The following is a 15,589-nucleotide window of genomic DNA, read 5'->3' as shown; positions in this document are numbered from 1 at the left end:
AATGCCATGATCAAAAGCTTGGCTTTACATTTCACCTGAAAGACAGCTCTTTACACTAGCAAGTCCTTTCAGAAAATCAGGCCCTCTTCCTTTCGGACAAGCTGAGCGGCCACACACAAAATGCGCTCTTTTGAATTCCTTTTGAAAGAATGCACTGATTCTTCCAGAGGCCCTCTTCCTCTCCCAAATGAGGAAAGGCACTTTTTTCCAAAAGATTCTTTCAGAAAAAAGCGTGTGTAGGTGCTCTGGGGTCCTTAGTTCAAAAGAATGGTCTTCATGGTGCCAGAGTTTTCGATTACTGGCCCATTCTTTCAAAGAAGTGGGGACTGTGGCTGCTCTCTTTCGGAAGAGCAGATTGCTCTTTTGAGTGTGGGCATGCTTTTTGAAAGAAGATCTTTAGGAAGAGATCTTCTGGAAGATCAGCTTTCAAAAGATCAATGTAGTGTAGACGTGGCCCTAATAGGTGTTTCTAATAAAGGTTCAGAGGAAAGAATACTACTTAATGAATCTCCAACACTTCCTGTAGCACCCTTTGAGTTATTATTGTGTTGTTCTAGCCAAAGATGAATCATGGCCATCATTACTTGATTTGAATGATGTATCAAGATCGTAATCTAAAGTAATATAACTTCATTAAGAATCTAAGTTTTCATTTGCCCTGTTCAGTTACTCTCTGTGTAACTTTGGGCAAGTCATCTGTAATTTCCTTGGGCCTCTGTCAATCAGTTTTCATGTGGTTGCTGATTTAAATCTGGATCCTTCTGAACCATCCTAGGCCAATAAGTGACAAAACAAAAAACAAAAAAAATGCATAGTGTAAATATGTTATAGTATTAACCACATGTTGAAATCACACAGGCTACGTCTACACTACAGGATTTTTCAAAAGCAGCTCTTCCAGAAGATCTCGTCCAAAAAAAAAAATTTGTTTCAAAAGGTGCATCCACGCACAAAAAAGTGGATCAAAAGACCGATCCCCTCTTTTGATGGAGAGCATCCACACAGCTCCCGCTCTTTTGAAAGAATGGGCCAGAGATTGAAAAATCCAGCGCCACGATGACTGGTCTTTTGAGTGGAGCATCTACATGCTTTTTTTTTTTTTTTCCTGAAAGAAACTTTTGAAGGTAGGAACTTTTCCTGATCTGGGAGCGATTTTGGATCAAAAGAGCACATTTTCCCTGTGTCTACACATGCCCCTTCATTTTGAAAGGGTCATGTTAATGAGCCTGTTCAAAAGATGCTAATAAGGCGCTGCAATGAATATGCAGCACCTCATTAGCATAATGGTGGCCACAGCGACTCAAAAGTGCAGCTTTTTGAATCGTGTGCCGCCTGTGGAGACGGGGCCTTCCGAAAGGACCCCCCCAGTTTTCGAAAGCCCTTCTTCTGATCACCAGATAGGAAGAAGCACTTTCGAAAACCAGAAGGGTCCTTTCGGAAGGTCCCGTCTCCATGGGTGGCGCGCGATTCGAAAAGCCGCACTTTTGAATCGCTGTGGCCACCATTATAATAATGAGGCACTGCAGATTCATTGCAGTGCCTCATTAGCATCTTTTGAACATGCTCATTAACGTGCCCCTTTCGAAAGGAAGGGGCACATGTAAACCCAGCCTTTGTGTGTAGCCACCCTGTGGGCTTTTTTTTTTTTTTTCAAAAAAGCGCCAGATTTTCCAAAAGACCTTACTAGTGTAGACACACCCACAGTTTCTGCTTGGAATATCCAGTGAATAAAGTACCACAGTTGGAATCAGGAAATGTAGGCCCTATTCCCAGAGGAAAAAACTGACCTCTTGCAATTGCACTAATTTTAGAACACATTTTAACTCTTTGAGCCTCAGTTTCTTCAACTTTAAAATGGACATAAAACTATTACACCTTTTGAGAAGTGTTTGGTGATCCTTGGATGAGGAAAAGTGCTGCATAACTGCTAAATAGTGTTTGTTTGTTTGTTTGTTTAATTGGCAAGAATGAACAGGTGCATTGGGTTATCTCTGACCAGCCTTTAGACAAAGAACTACACAGAGATGATGTGGGACAACTATGCCTGTACATATTCCTACAGAACACGCCTACTGTTTTTTCTAGAACTGCATTTTGAAGAGGTTGCAAATATCTTTTGTAATTCATATTTTGCAGTTTTTTAAAAACAAATGGCTGCTAGTATCCAGAAGAGAAGCTTAAAATCATGAGACAACAGTTTAGAAAACTTGACATTTGCAGATGACCCAGAACATACTATGTAGGTCAATATTTAGTGTCTCTTCACCAATCTGTTCTCTGCACAGAATATGAGTGTCAAGCAGCAGGAAGCTACATGTCTACCATTTTAGACTATAATGTAGTAAAGTTCTATCAGTGGTAAATAAATGGCATTGATAAAACCAATAGAACATCAAGATGCTAAGGAAAACTCCCAATATAGGTGTTGGGCTGAGTAGAACATCTTGTATTCACCATTTCCTGCTCCTAGAGTTCCGCCAATAGATACATTAGGTAGATCTGAGAAAGTATATTAAAAACAATGAGAAAAACCAATGGGGGGATACTGGGGAAGACTCAGAAGCACAGGAGGAATAAAAGAAAATGAAAGAAAACAACAAAGTAAGAGTTGTCAATAGGAGGAAGTAAATAAATAAACGGTACTGTTATTGCGTATATATTGTGGTCTCTTTTGCTTTTATATGTTTCATTGCAGTGAAAAACTTCTAGATATAAAAGGTGACTGTAGTTGAAGACATACTACTTATATTTTCTTTTCTTTTCTTTTCTTTTCTTTTCTTTCATTCAGGAGAGAAATTGGTTGCTGAATTTTCATAATTGATAGTGCACTCCTTTGTATAGCCATCATGTCATGATCACAGGTGTAATGGGGTTAGGATGATTCTGAATTTGGAGAGGAGACTTCCCAAATAATGCAGGGTACCGTACAGAAGGGTGTTGGGGATTTAGTAGGGGTTCTCTTCCCACTGAAGTAGTATCCAACCAAATGCCCCATTATAATGTTAGAGTGTATTGTGTTATTGACTGTGACAGCTTTTGAATCTGATGTAAGCTGACATTAAAGATCATATTGCACTCTTTGCAAGAGTTAACCCAAAGATACTGGCAAAAATCCAACTTGGGTAATTACATTTTGCTGAGTCAACTTTCTCTTGCAGTTTCAACTAATTCTGATATTCTTCACTTCTTCACTTCAACTGCTATGTGTTTTTGCATACTCTTTCTCCCCAGAGGCAGCTGCAATTTAGTAGATGGTAGGATAATCTCTATTTAAAGTGTGTATACATTTCTTAAATTAGTTAGCTTGTTGTGAACCTTTTGGATGGAAAATAATAATAATATATATGCAAGATGTCATATTTAGATCACTGTCAATATGTTCACCCATAAGCCTGATTCATCATACAAATCAGTGGAGATACACATGTATAAAACCGGAGTAATACAATAGTGGTACATAGCCTGTTGCCCCTTCCATTCTGAATTGTATACATAACCAGATTTCATTGGCAGGAGCAGTTTGATACTTAACACCTGTGAAGCACCTTTCATTTTCAAAATGCAGTACAAACACTGACAAACTAATTAATCAGGCTGAGGTTTGGTGAGTCATGTTTAGTACTAATTGAAATACCTCCAATACCAGTAACAGTAAACATGTAAAGCTAATTTTGAAATGTCCGAAAATTACAGCACAATATCTTAAAGAAGGATGATATTGCACTTTTGTAATCACAGATTTTACATTATTTCTATTACTGTATTTTAGCACATAGATTTATTTAGATGTAATATGTTATAACTGCACTTAATTGACCTGTAGCACTGAAGAGTTTATGTAGCTTCTATTTATAAGACTTCTACCTAGGCAAGGCACCAAATCTTATGATATCCATGAGAAATATTGTAATATTTAAATTTATAGTGAGGACATCCCACAACCCAATTTGCTAGTTGACCCTTAACAAATCACTTCCCTTCCACTCTTTGTATGTCTTGTCCATTTAGAGTATAAGTTCTTTGGCTACATGTAGATTACAGGGATTTGCCAGCATAAGTTTGTGTCGTAAGATATCTTGCCACAAAACTTCTGTCAACAGATTGTGTCCAGACCACAGGGCAGATCGAAAGAACGAGCCACTTTGTCGACAGAGAGTGGCCAGACTGCCTGGCAGCTCTATCAGCAAGATGACTATCAGCAAAATGGGCACCCGAAACCACAGCAGACAGGGTTGCGCAGAGCCTCTGAGGCCTTTTCTGTCTACAGAAGTCCCCCCGGAACATCCAGAGTGGCGTTTTGTTGACAGATTTCTGTTGACAGTGGTATTCTTCCTCATGGTGAGCGGGGCACGGCCATCAACAAAAGCGCTCCATTCTGTCGGCTTACCGTCAACAGAACGCGCTTGCTAATCTGGACATGCCACAGATTTTGCTGAAAAAATGGCTGTTTTGTTGACAAAACCCTTTAATTTAGACATAACCTTTGGGGCACAGTCAGTCTCTGTTACGTTTGTTTAAGTTTACCATGGTATGACCTTAATCTTGGTTAGGACCTCTTAGTGGTGCTCTAGTACATATCACTACCTGTCCCTGAGGAAAAAACAAAAATTTGGCAGCAAGAGCAATTCAAAGCAGAATGAGACTGTCAGTAGTGGGTTGATGTGGCAAATAGTAGCCATAGATGGTCCAGTTCATAAACCTGGAGAAATGTGGTGAGATGAGGAGCTTCTCCAGCTGAATGTGTGACAGCGGGCACTGGCTAGTACAGCTAGGATTTTTACTCTGGGAAATGGCAAATTGCTTAGAATAGCCAACAGCCACAGCACTACATAAATGGTACGTAGAACAGATGCACACTGATTATTCCTACATCTTAGAAATATGAGGCAGTTTAAATAGCTGTTAAGAGCTCTGAGGAGATAATGGTAATACTACAAGTGATGTCCAGATAGAGGATGCACGGTGAATTTCAGTTGTAACAAACATAATATGTAAGGCTAGATAACAGACATCTTTTGAATCTGGAAAAAATTGGGAAAGGGAAGCAGTATTTTAAAAAATGTAAAAGGTATAGGAAGATTTCATGTTTGTTTGTTGCTAGCTTTCTAATGACCCCAATTTCTGAGCATTATTATTAAAGTACCTGTGCTTTTTTGATAATATAACAAAGAAACAATCTTTCTTTGAAGCGGTCTTAAAGAATTATGTTGGTCTGCAGGTGTCACATACTGTTACTCAGAATCAAAAGGAAAGCTGAGCAGGGCTTCTATCTCCATCTGTATTTTGTAACCAACCACGTCCAGCCTGTTTATTTTACACTTCCTCTTGCTAATGAAGATATTGGTTTTGTATGGGTTAGACTCTCCTGCACGAGCTTAATACTGCAAGACTTGTGTGCATTTCTGTGCTTGGTTCCACTGACCACAACTGGTGCCCAAGACGCAAGGAACAAGAACAGCAGAAAAACAACAAAACAAGTTTACATCAAATCTCCAAGCTGTTTCCTTCCAGTTATTGTGGCAAACTCCAGAGATTAAATCATTCATCTCTTCCCGTTTTTTTTTTTTGTCTTAACCTATGTGTATTTTCTTTTCACATTTTCCAAACTAGCAAGCGTGGAGGCAAGGCACATCAAAGCAGAGATGGGGACTGAAAGAGCACTCGTGCTGGACAGGTTAGCGAGCAACGTGGCAAAGCGAAAAAGTTCAATGCCTCAGAAATTTATTGGTAAGAATAAAAAGTCTTTTCATGTGCAGCAGTTAACTGTGTGAGAGCTGGTAACCAACAGTACTTGTTACAAAAGGCTTTTTCTAGTCCATCATGTATTAAAAAAGGTAACTTCTGCTTTCCTGCTTTGCTTGTACTTACTAGTTATAGATATTTGATAAACAACAGAAAATGTTGTTAGATAAATGGCAAATAGATATGAATTCATATTATATTTTATGTACACATTTCTTTTAGTGTTTACATGGATAGTTAATAAATTTACATGGGGGGCATAGATTTGAAACTGTGTGTGTGTGTGAAAACAGTTCTATCCAGCTTTTACTGTGAAAGAATCAGAGGGCATGATCCTGTTGGGGGCTGAGTACCTTCATTCCCCATTGAAGTGAATGGAAGTTGAAAGTGCTCAGTACCTCCTTGCAGGAGTCTATGGCACTGCAGAATATAGCCCCAAAGACAGAAAAATACTGAAGTTTTAAAGTAATTTTTTAAAAATTTGAATCTGAGTGAGTCATCTCCTTTCTTGCTCTGATGGAAAATTATGACCCCCCCCCCAACATTTCCATGGAATTTAGTTTGGATTTAATTTTATAAAATCAACGTTTGGCAAACAGAAATCTTCAATAGCAAGGTCTGACATAATTTATTGTTTTGTTCAATGAAAGTTTATAAAAACATTTTGGTTTCATTTCAGTTTTATTGACTCTTGAGCTTTCAAAATGAGATTATTAGAAGATTATCACAAGAATATATGAATCTAGTTTATACCACTGGTTTACTAAAATACCCCTAAAGTTTTCTGAAGAAATGTAAATAATTTTAAAACATATTTCTTTTTACCAAGTAGATTGCTGAAATGGATATATAGAACCAGTAATAAAACTAACCCGATTGGTAGCTAGATTTCTTTCAAGTTTAAATAAAAAAGTACACGATGTGGTTTTCAAAATTAAAATAGCTAACCAATCGCAGATATAGTTTTTAAATAATCCGGTGTATCTGAGTTTGATGGCAGGCCTGTTTCTCAGCAGTGTTTGATGCTGTTTTCTGTTTGTTGATCATAGTTATTTATTTTGCTTGTAACAAAATGAAAAGTGAACCTAATTTTGGACTATATAAAAGTGTATTTGAGCTCAGGAGTTTGCTTAGTGTGCAATTATGCAACATTATTACTAATGATGTCTTAATTGTAAATTTTCCAGAAGCAAATATGTGATACAGGGTGCTTGCTTTTCTTAATATATACATTCTCTATTGCAAATATAGGCCTCTGTGGTAATTTACATTTACACTCACAGGAAAAAAGAGAGAAAGAAAGGATAGTGGTGAAAATCTAGAACTTGAGCAATCCATTTTCATATAGTCTTATCTTCACCCTGCATAGGGGGGTACAAAGGATTATGCTTGACATTCTGGGCCAAATTTTCAAATCTGGTAGCCAAAGATGTAGCTTCCTAAATCAGTGGGAACTCATAAACTATCACTTACTCAGAAAAACAATCCACTTTCATTTAGGCACCAAAGATGGATTTAGGAGCTTAACTTTAGGTACCCATGTTTGACAATTTTGGCTTTGGGGCCTTGGTCTTGCAGGTCATGCTATGATTCCTAAAATGCTTCTCAGACTCTTCTCTTTGGTATTGAGGGCAACTTCAGATTTTTGTTTTGAATATTGGGGAAGTGATTTTGCAAGGATTTAAACACACTTGTACAAAGCAACAAAGAACTTAATCCTAGATTCAATAAATCACTTCAGGCAGTATTGAACTTTCAGTGGAACTTAAGCACATGGTTAAAGGTAAAGAGGAGCTGACATGCTTTGCGAGATTGGGACAACCTACTCACAACATCCTCCCCTTTATATTCTATGATAAAGCTTAATTGATATAGTTTATTAAGAGTGCAAGTGACACAATGGTAGAAGCAGCATTTTGGAAGATAAGGTTGGGGGCACAGGAGACATTCTTTTAATGATGTAGCATAACTGAGTTCTGAAACATGTTGTTTCTCTAGAAACTCTGCTACAGGCATTTGGGCAATATGTGAAAAAGCATGAGTCATTTGCTCTCTTTTATCCTTGAGCAGCACGTTTGCAGCAGCAGCAGCAGTCTGTTCGACCTTGACTTGACTTTGTGACTTCTTGAACTATTTGTGCAGGAGGGAAAATCTGCCAGGACAGTTTTGTGATTTCTTGGGTGCTGAAGGGTGCTGGTTTTTCATTTCCTCAGGAAGGAGGGTGAGGAGATACAAACCAACAGACCAGCCTAGGCTCATTTCTGTGAAAGATGTCTACTGACAAGAAAAACTGTCAAAGGGTCAGTTGACTCCCCTTAAATATGGTGACGCTGCAGAATCTCACACTTTTTATCAAATTCTGGACCATCACGTAAATGGCTCTAAAAGATTATGTATCACAGTGGTCCCATTGTGTAAATATTTTGTGTGGATGGATGCGGGAGCAATTCCCAAGAAATACATGCATACACGCATGAACAGACCATAATCCAGACTCCTAAAACCTATATGAGATATTCTCTGCATGGATGCAGTTGCAGAGATTCTGCTTTTAGCCTTTCCACAGGTTTTGGGAGAACAGCTACTCAGGCAAAAGTCTTCCATCTTGCACTCTCTATCTTCCTGCCAGAAGGAAGTATTTTTTCATGCAACACACAGTCAACCTGTGGAACTCCATCCCAGAGGATGTTATGAAGATCAGGACTTTACCCGGGTTCAAAAAAGAGCTTGATAAATTCATGGAGCTTAGGCCCATCAATAGCTATTAGTCAGGATGAGCAGGAATGGTGTCGCTAGCCTCCATTTGGCAGAAGCTGGGAACAGATGAGAGGGGAGGCATCGCTTGATTACCTGTTCTGTTCATTGCCCTGGAACATCTGGCATTGGTCGCTGTCAGAAGACAGGATACTAGGCTAGGTGGGCCTTTGGTCTGATGCAGTATGGCCATTCTAATATTCTTAGGAATGTGTACTTTTGTGTACCAAATTTGTAGTACACTCATCACTCGCTATATGAGCACAGTTGGTTCCCAACTTTCTGCTCATAGGTGAAAATTTGTAAGAGGGACACTAAATTCCCATAAAATACATGTAAAAGTCTCTGATTCGTTCCAGTGCTCATAACTCAGCGAAGGAGTGGCAGCATGTGGTGCTGCTTTTGAAAGATAAGAGAACCTTGGGTTTAGGGTGAGGGTAGGGAGCGTTAAAGGCTGCGGACAGTTTGGGGCCCTGAGCAGGAGGGAGAGTTAAAACCTGGTGGCGGGTTGGGTCTGTGGGGCGAGTCGGGGGGGTTAAGACTGCAGTGGGTTGTGTCCATGGGGAATGCGGGATTTCAAGGCTGCTGCAGATTGGGTCTGCAGGGCAGGAGGTGGGGCTCAGGCTGCTGCAGGTTGGGTCTGTGGGGCCAGTGGGGTTTCAGGCTGAAGTGGGTTGGGTCCACGAGGCAGGTGGGGTGTTAAGCTTGCAGTGGGTTGGGGCCACAGAGCCAGCGGGGGGCTCAGGTTGCTGCGGGTTGGGTCTGCGGAGCTGGTGGGGAGTTCAGGCTGTGACGGGTTGGGACTGTGGGGAGGGGGGTGAGCCTCATATTAGTCGGGGGAAGTTCATTCGTCTCATGAACAAAGGTGTGTATATCTGTTCCTCGTTTTAGCAAGTACGTGTAAGTAGAGTACTCGTTTAATGAGGGATGAGTATATTTAGCACTTTGTACTTACCATTTCAGTTAGCCATTTTTTTCTAATTGTATGTTGTGATAACCAATAATATGAATATAGCTTGGCAAGCATAACTTTCATTTAAGCTAGCTCTCATTGGTGGCCTATGCTAATATTTCCTCATTTCTTGAATAGAGTATACATTGGGGTAGATCCTCAGCTGGTGTAATCCGGAGTAGCTTTATTGAAGTCAATTAAGCTGTGTCAGTTTATACAATTGCTGCCCATCTGTCTAATTTTGTGCTACTTCTTTTGAGACTGTTATTAAAAATATCTTTCTCCACAGTACAGGTTGAACCTCTCTAATCCAGCACCCTTGGGACCTGACCGGTGCTGAATGCGAGAATTTCCTGGCCTACAGGAGGCCAATATTGTCTAGCAGCATTACCAACACTTCCACTTCTTACTGGGCTCTTGGAAGACATTTAAGGGAAAATTACAGGACGGGTGGCTGTAAACAAACTTTATGGGACTCCAGGAAATTTGGCCACACTCGTCATAAATGGTCATTCAGCAAACAAAAATCATGCTGGCTTACAGATGTTGCCGAAGGGGAGAGAGTTCTGGATTAGAGAGGTTCAACCTGTAGTAAATGTGTTAGTGCAGTTTTGAAACTTCAGCAAATGACACCAGCTCTCTGTGTGAAGTGACTAATGAAAAATGGCCTGCCTTGGTTAGCAGAGTAACAGGAAGCAGGTTCACTCCCTTTTTCCAGTGTCCACACCTCATCATGTCACAAAAATCTGCATACTTCTGTAGAGTAAGCATCACTGAGTAGCCACCGACAGTGGCTACTATGTTTTATGCATTATACAATCGTGTGAATTCTGAAAGGGAAAGTTTTGTATTGCAATGAGGAGAAAAAATTAAACTAGGGAAAGATGGTTCTTAAAATGGGTAGCAGCTTGCTTTGTAAATGAATGCAAGACTACAGGCTTGGTTCTTTGATGTTTCACAGTCACATGGTGGTACTTCATTTGGGAGCAATAGCAACTTAACTCAGTAATCTCTTGCATTGTCCCACAGTACTGCAATAAGTAAAATTATATCATTACTTTGTGCCCTAATTAATTTTCTTTGCTATGTTCCTTTGCCCACATGCTTTCTTGCCTTTTCTTAACATGCTCTTCTTTTGCTCAGTTGCTGTTGCCATGGGGGCAATGTTTGAGCTGCCTTTTGTCTCTTTTTAAGCAAAGGGCTGCTGACTTAGAACATAACAAGACCAGTGGAACTCAAACCATTGCCTTTGTTTTGTTATCAGTTGGTATGATCTAAATGCAGCGAAGAATATACTCATTAATTTTCATGACATTTATTGCTTTTGTTAATGAGATCTAATAAGAATTCCATTTACTATATTATTTAATATGTAAGCACTTTGCAGACTTAATAACCTGATCATCAAGTAGTAATCATTCGCCCACCACTGTTTCTGGTTTAGAATATGGAAACTCTTTTCAGGTATACACCGTGTGACATCTGTATTTATTTCAGGGGGGTGAAATAGGATATTCTGTCTAATTAAACTATTAGATGGAATTTTAGGAAAGCAGATGGGAATGAACTAGGTGGGAATTTGAACAGGCGATGGGCACTCACATCTCTATGGGAAAAGCAGTGTCAGATTGTTAAGGACCACAAGAGGGCAGGACATTTTTTTCATGTCTTAATGAATGTTGCAACAGTATTATGGCTCCAAATGCAACACCTGCAGAATTCCAGTGGGAGTAAATATTATCTCAGTTATGCTGAGCTTTTTAACAGAGGTTTCATAGTAAAAATCTTTATATTTTCTTGTTATTTTTTATTTCAGTTTTAGATAGGCCTTTCGTTTGTCTAGAACTGGCATTATGAGTCATTCAAATATGTCATACCATTGTTGTTCCTTCTGAATAGAAGTTGGATCGCAAGTTTTGCTGAGGGTTGGAAGCAGTTACATTCTTGTGGTTCACTAACCTTTTTATAAAAGTGTTTTATAAAAGAAACGTGAGCTGCTGGTTTTGCTGTCTTTGCAGTGAAACCCGGTGAGTTTCATATACATTGAGTCATAGTGTCTACAGGTGACTGATAAACATCTGTACTATTCAAGTTACCGTAACTCAGAGATCAGTGGATCTGATGTTTGCAAGTCATTTGCTTGTGAACATTCAGGCTTTTCCATTTTTTAACTATGAAAAAGTGTAAGTTTCATTTGACCACAGAATTCAGTTACTTTTATTTCTAGACATCCGCAAAAGAGCTACTTTAGTCGTTTTGGAGTGCAGCTTTCTTCCTTTCTGGCAGCTGGCACACAAAGGATCAGGCCTCTGTCTGCACCCAAACTTGTCTTCCTTGTCCCCTACCTTATTAGAAGATGTATGAGAAGAGTTTAAGTTGTGTAGCCCCTTTGCTCTATCTCATTCCCTTGATGCCTGGCCAAGTACAATGTGTGCAACATTAAACACAGCCAGGACAGGGATGGGCTTTGCTCCACCGTGTGTCTGCATTAAATGAAGTCCCAATCTAGCTGGGTGTTAGCTGACTAAAATATAAGGTTGCAAAAGAGTACATTATGTCTACTTATATGGCTCCCAACACTGCATTATCTGAGAACTTTCATAGAGTTGAAAGGAAACAGTTCCAGTCCAAGGGGAGCTGTATAGGTGGAACCTCTCTTGTCTTGTCTGAACAAGAAAATTTGTCAGACCATGGGAAGTCAATATTGTCTAGCACATTACCAAACAGTCACTGCTTACTGGGCTTTTATAAGACATTTAGATGTAAATTACATCTAAATAACAGCACAGAACACCGAGAGCTAGGACTGATATCTGTAAACACAACTTGATGGGATTGTGGGAAATTTAGCTAAACCCAAGATAAGTGGTTGTCTGACTAACTAAAACCATGCAGGATTATGGATGTTGCCAGACAAGAGAGCTCCGGATTAGAGAGGTTGAGCCTGTATTGTGCCACAGTCTAGTTTGGGGATATGCATAAATTCGTGTTAATTTTAATGTATTAAAATACAATGGGCGTAATTCTCCACTGTGTTTTATAGTCAACTAACATCAGACACAATAAGAACCAAAAGCTGCAAAAATGCTTATGTGAGGGTTCCCAAGGAAAGGACTGTCCCAGAATTTTGCTCATTTAACCTTACTGAAGAGGCCTTCCAACTACTTAATTTAGGAAGAGATGAGTAACAGGGGATTATGTTAGATATCTACGAAGCAATGAATGATATAAGAACAGCCATACTGGGTCAAACCAAAGGTCCCCCTTGCCCAATATCCTGTCATCAGAGAGCAGCCAATATACCCATCCTGTCACAGAGGAGTACAATTTCTCAGAAGCTGATCCAAATGCTCAAGGGAATGTTCCAAATACCTATTGTGAATTTTGTTTTTTTCACTAATATTTTTGCTAGTTTTGTTTTTCATAAATCAATTTTACTTGATTTTTTTGTAAAGATGAAAGAAAAGAATCCTTGACGGCCTTTCTTAATTTAGTTCTCCCTTAAATCCCAGAACCTGCAAGATCAGTGATGCATGGGCCAGCAACTAAGTAACCTCTAGTGTTCCATCTCCTGTGGGCTTGTGCTTCAAAAAGTCAATTCATTTACACAAACAGCATTCCTGCATCAATAGTGCTAAATTCAAATTTGGTTGTGTTTAGGGACTGCTATTTAGAAAAGGCTCCTACAGTTTCAATCCTTCTGCAATCCACTCAGTAATTCAGTTTCCATCCTCTTTTGTAGGTGAGAAGCGACATAGCTTTGACATTAATTACAATTCCAGTTTCTTGTATGAAAAGGAAAGTGATATGATGCAAGGACGTATGATGGACCAAGCCATAAATAATGCAATCACCTATCTTGGAGCAGAAGCACTACGTCCCCTTGTGCAAACCCCACCGGCTCCCACTTCTGAGATGGTCCCTGTCATCAGCAGCTTGTATCCCATACCACTCACCCGCTCTGAAATGCCAAATGGCAACCCACAAGATACAGAGAAGAGCCATGCCCACCTTAGAGACAAAAGTTTGTCTTCTGACAGAGGCCTTTCCCCAAACAACAGTGGCCAAGACTCAACAGACACTGACAGCAACCATGAGGAGCGCCAGAATCATACCTACCATCAAAATCAAATGATCCCCTCCCAGGTCCGCAATGGCCTCCAATCCTTGAAGGAGCTCCCAAGGCCATATGACATAATCAAGCCACCAACCATATGCCCACGCGATGCCTTTAGGGTTATCAATAAAGAAGGCGATGTCATCGGGGTCTACAGATGTGACCATTGTCGTGTCCTGTTTTTGGATTATGTGATGTTCACCATTCATATGGGATGCCACGGATTCCGTGATCCTTTTGAATGCAACATGTGTGGGTACAGAAGCCAGGACAGATATGAGTTCTCTTCACATATAGCACGAGGAGAGCACAGAGTGTCCCTGAAATAAAAGGATTGATTTCCCAAAACACCAAAGGATCTGTTAAAGATTTGTTTTTTCAGTTTGATTTTAAAAAGCTTAAATATTTTTCTGTGCCAATTCTAAAAGTGCTAGTGTCCATTGTTGTAGCAAACTAATGATGGGACTTCTTATTTGTTACTCAAAATGCAGTATTCTGTAGCATTTGTGCCTCGATACTGTGACGACTGGCACTATATATAAATACCAAAGATAAGCAGACACGGGTTTTGTATTAACTTTATTGTTGTGAAAATTAATAGCAACTTAAGATATGTTTTAAAATATTAGAACATGTATTTTTGTTAGAATATTTGCTTCCAATAATAGCAAAATGGGAATCTAGCTGTATTATGAGAAATACAAAGTTAAATATTGATGTAATAATGCTCATTAAAAAGCTGAAAATATTTTCCATCCTTCTCACCCTTTTCTCTGGCCTTTCACAACCTCCATGTTCCAACCAGTAATACACAAGAGACACTTTCTCTTAGTATTTTGCTTCTTGAGGTATTGCTAGAATGACCAAGTTACTGAAACACAGAAACCGTATCCCTGAGGATATTGTATCAAGTAGCTTTTCAATGTTTTCCCCAAAGTCTTAATGAGTGTGTTTGTCTCATCACACTTCTGTTTTGCTTATCACCTCTGTTCACTTTCTTTAAAGTCACTTCCCCCTCACTTCTTCCCAAAATAAGCCATGTGAGCTATTTGAGGTTTGGGGTTTTTTAACTGTGTGTGGTTTGGGGATATCCATTGACTATTTGTTGGCATGCCTCTAAATTCTGGAGGAAATCCTGCTTTTTGTTGGTGAATCAAGTATGTGTCTTTGTAATAGAACAAAACTGCAGTGAACCTAAGACCCCCTTCCATTGACATCAATAGGAAAACTCACACTGACTGCACCTAGTGCAGGGATCAGTATTTGAAACTTCAGTCGGCAGGCAAAAATACCCAGTAAAGTAAATGAATTTTTTGCTTATCAAAGTGCTGTAGGATTGGATTGTATGAGGTCACTGAAGCCTCAGAGAGAGAATGCAGAGATAACTTACAGAAAAAATAACTAAACTTTTTTAATTTAGAAAGCAATTTGTAATGTGTAAATAAAGGAGCCATGTCTCTTCTCCTGGAGTTACATCCATGTGGGAGGAAAGCTAGGCTCAAAATTGCTGGATCAGATGCTACCCTCATTTACACTCACGTAACCACACTGCTATCCATGCAGTTGCATAGATGAGCGAAGAATTTGACTCAATATATTCTGGAGTTAGCGTTGCTAAGTAGAGTCATAGTGTCCTGGCAAATATTAGCAGTAGCAACCGTGAGAATCTTCATATAAGAATGTGTGGGAGCGGACAAGTCAATCACACTGTCTGGTTTTACATGGGGATATCCCTTAGAGTGAAAAGTGCTGTTTTGCAAAATGACTGTTTACGATTACTTTGAAACCAGTTTTTAAAATAGTTCTTTTAATCTAATCATTGTTCTGCAGCTGTATTATTAGTCACTGCGCTGAAGATATGAATCTGATAATAATTTTGCTGAGTGTATGTTTATTTTTTAAACCTTTTATATAATGATGTTAGATGCGTTCTTGCTGGATTTTTTCATCCAGTGGTTATTTAGCATGAGCATTTATTTTATACTTTTTCAGTGTTGTGTCAAGTGCTGTGTAATGTGTTTCAC

General features: G+C 39.4%; 1 protein-coding gene across 1 annotated transcript in view; it reads left to right on the top strand.

The window, feature by feature from the left end:
• The window catches only part of IKZF3 (IKAROS family zinc finger 3), a 51,145-nt gene extending 36,870 nt beyond the window's left edge, over positions 1 to 14,275 (top strand). The window contains exons 7-8 of the mRNA XM_074978870.1: positions 5,611 to 5,727; positions 13,191 to 14,275. Of these exons, the coding sequence (XP_074834971.1) occupies positions 5,611 to 5,727; positions 13,191 to 13,894 (821 nt within the window). The 3' untranslated portion in view covers positions 13,895 to 14,275. The remainder of the gene's footprint in view (positions 1 to 5,610; positions 5,728 to 13,190) is intronic.
• The last annotated feature ends 1,314 nt before the right edge of the window (positions 14,276 to 15,589 follow it).

The sequence above is a fragment of the Carettochelys insculpta genome, chromosome 28, assembly GCF_033958435.1.
Source record: "Carettochelys insculpta isolate YL-2023 chromosome 28, ASM3395843v1, whole genome shotgun sequence".
Lineage (NCBI taxonomy): Eukaryota > Metazoa > Chordata > Testudines > Carettochelyidae > Carettochelys > Carettochelys insculpta.
Note: the sequence above shows the minus strand (reverse complement) of the source record. Positions and strands in the feature narration are given on the sequence as shown.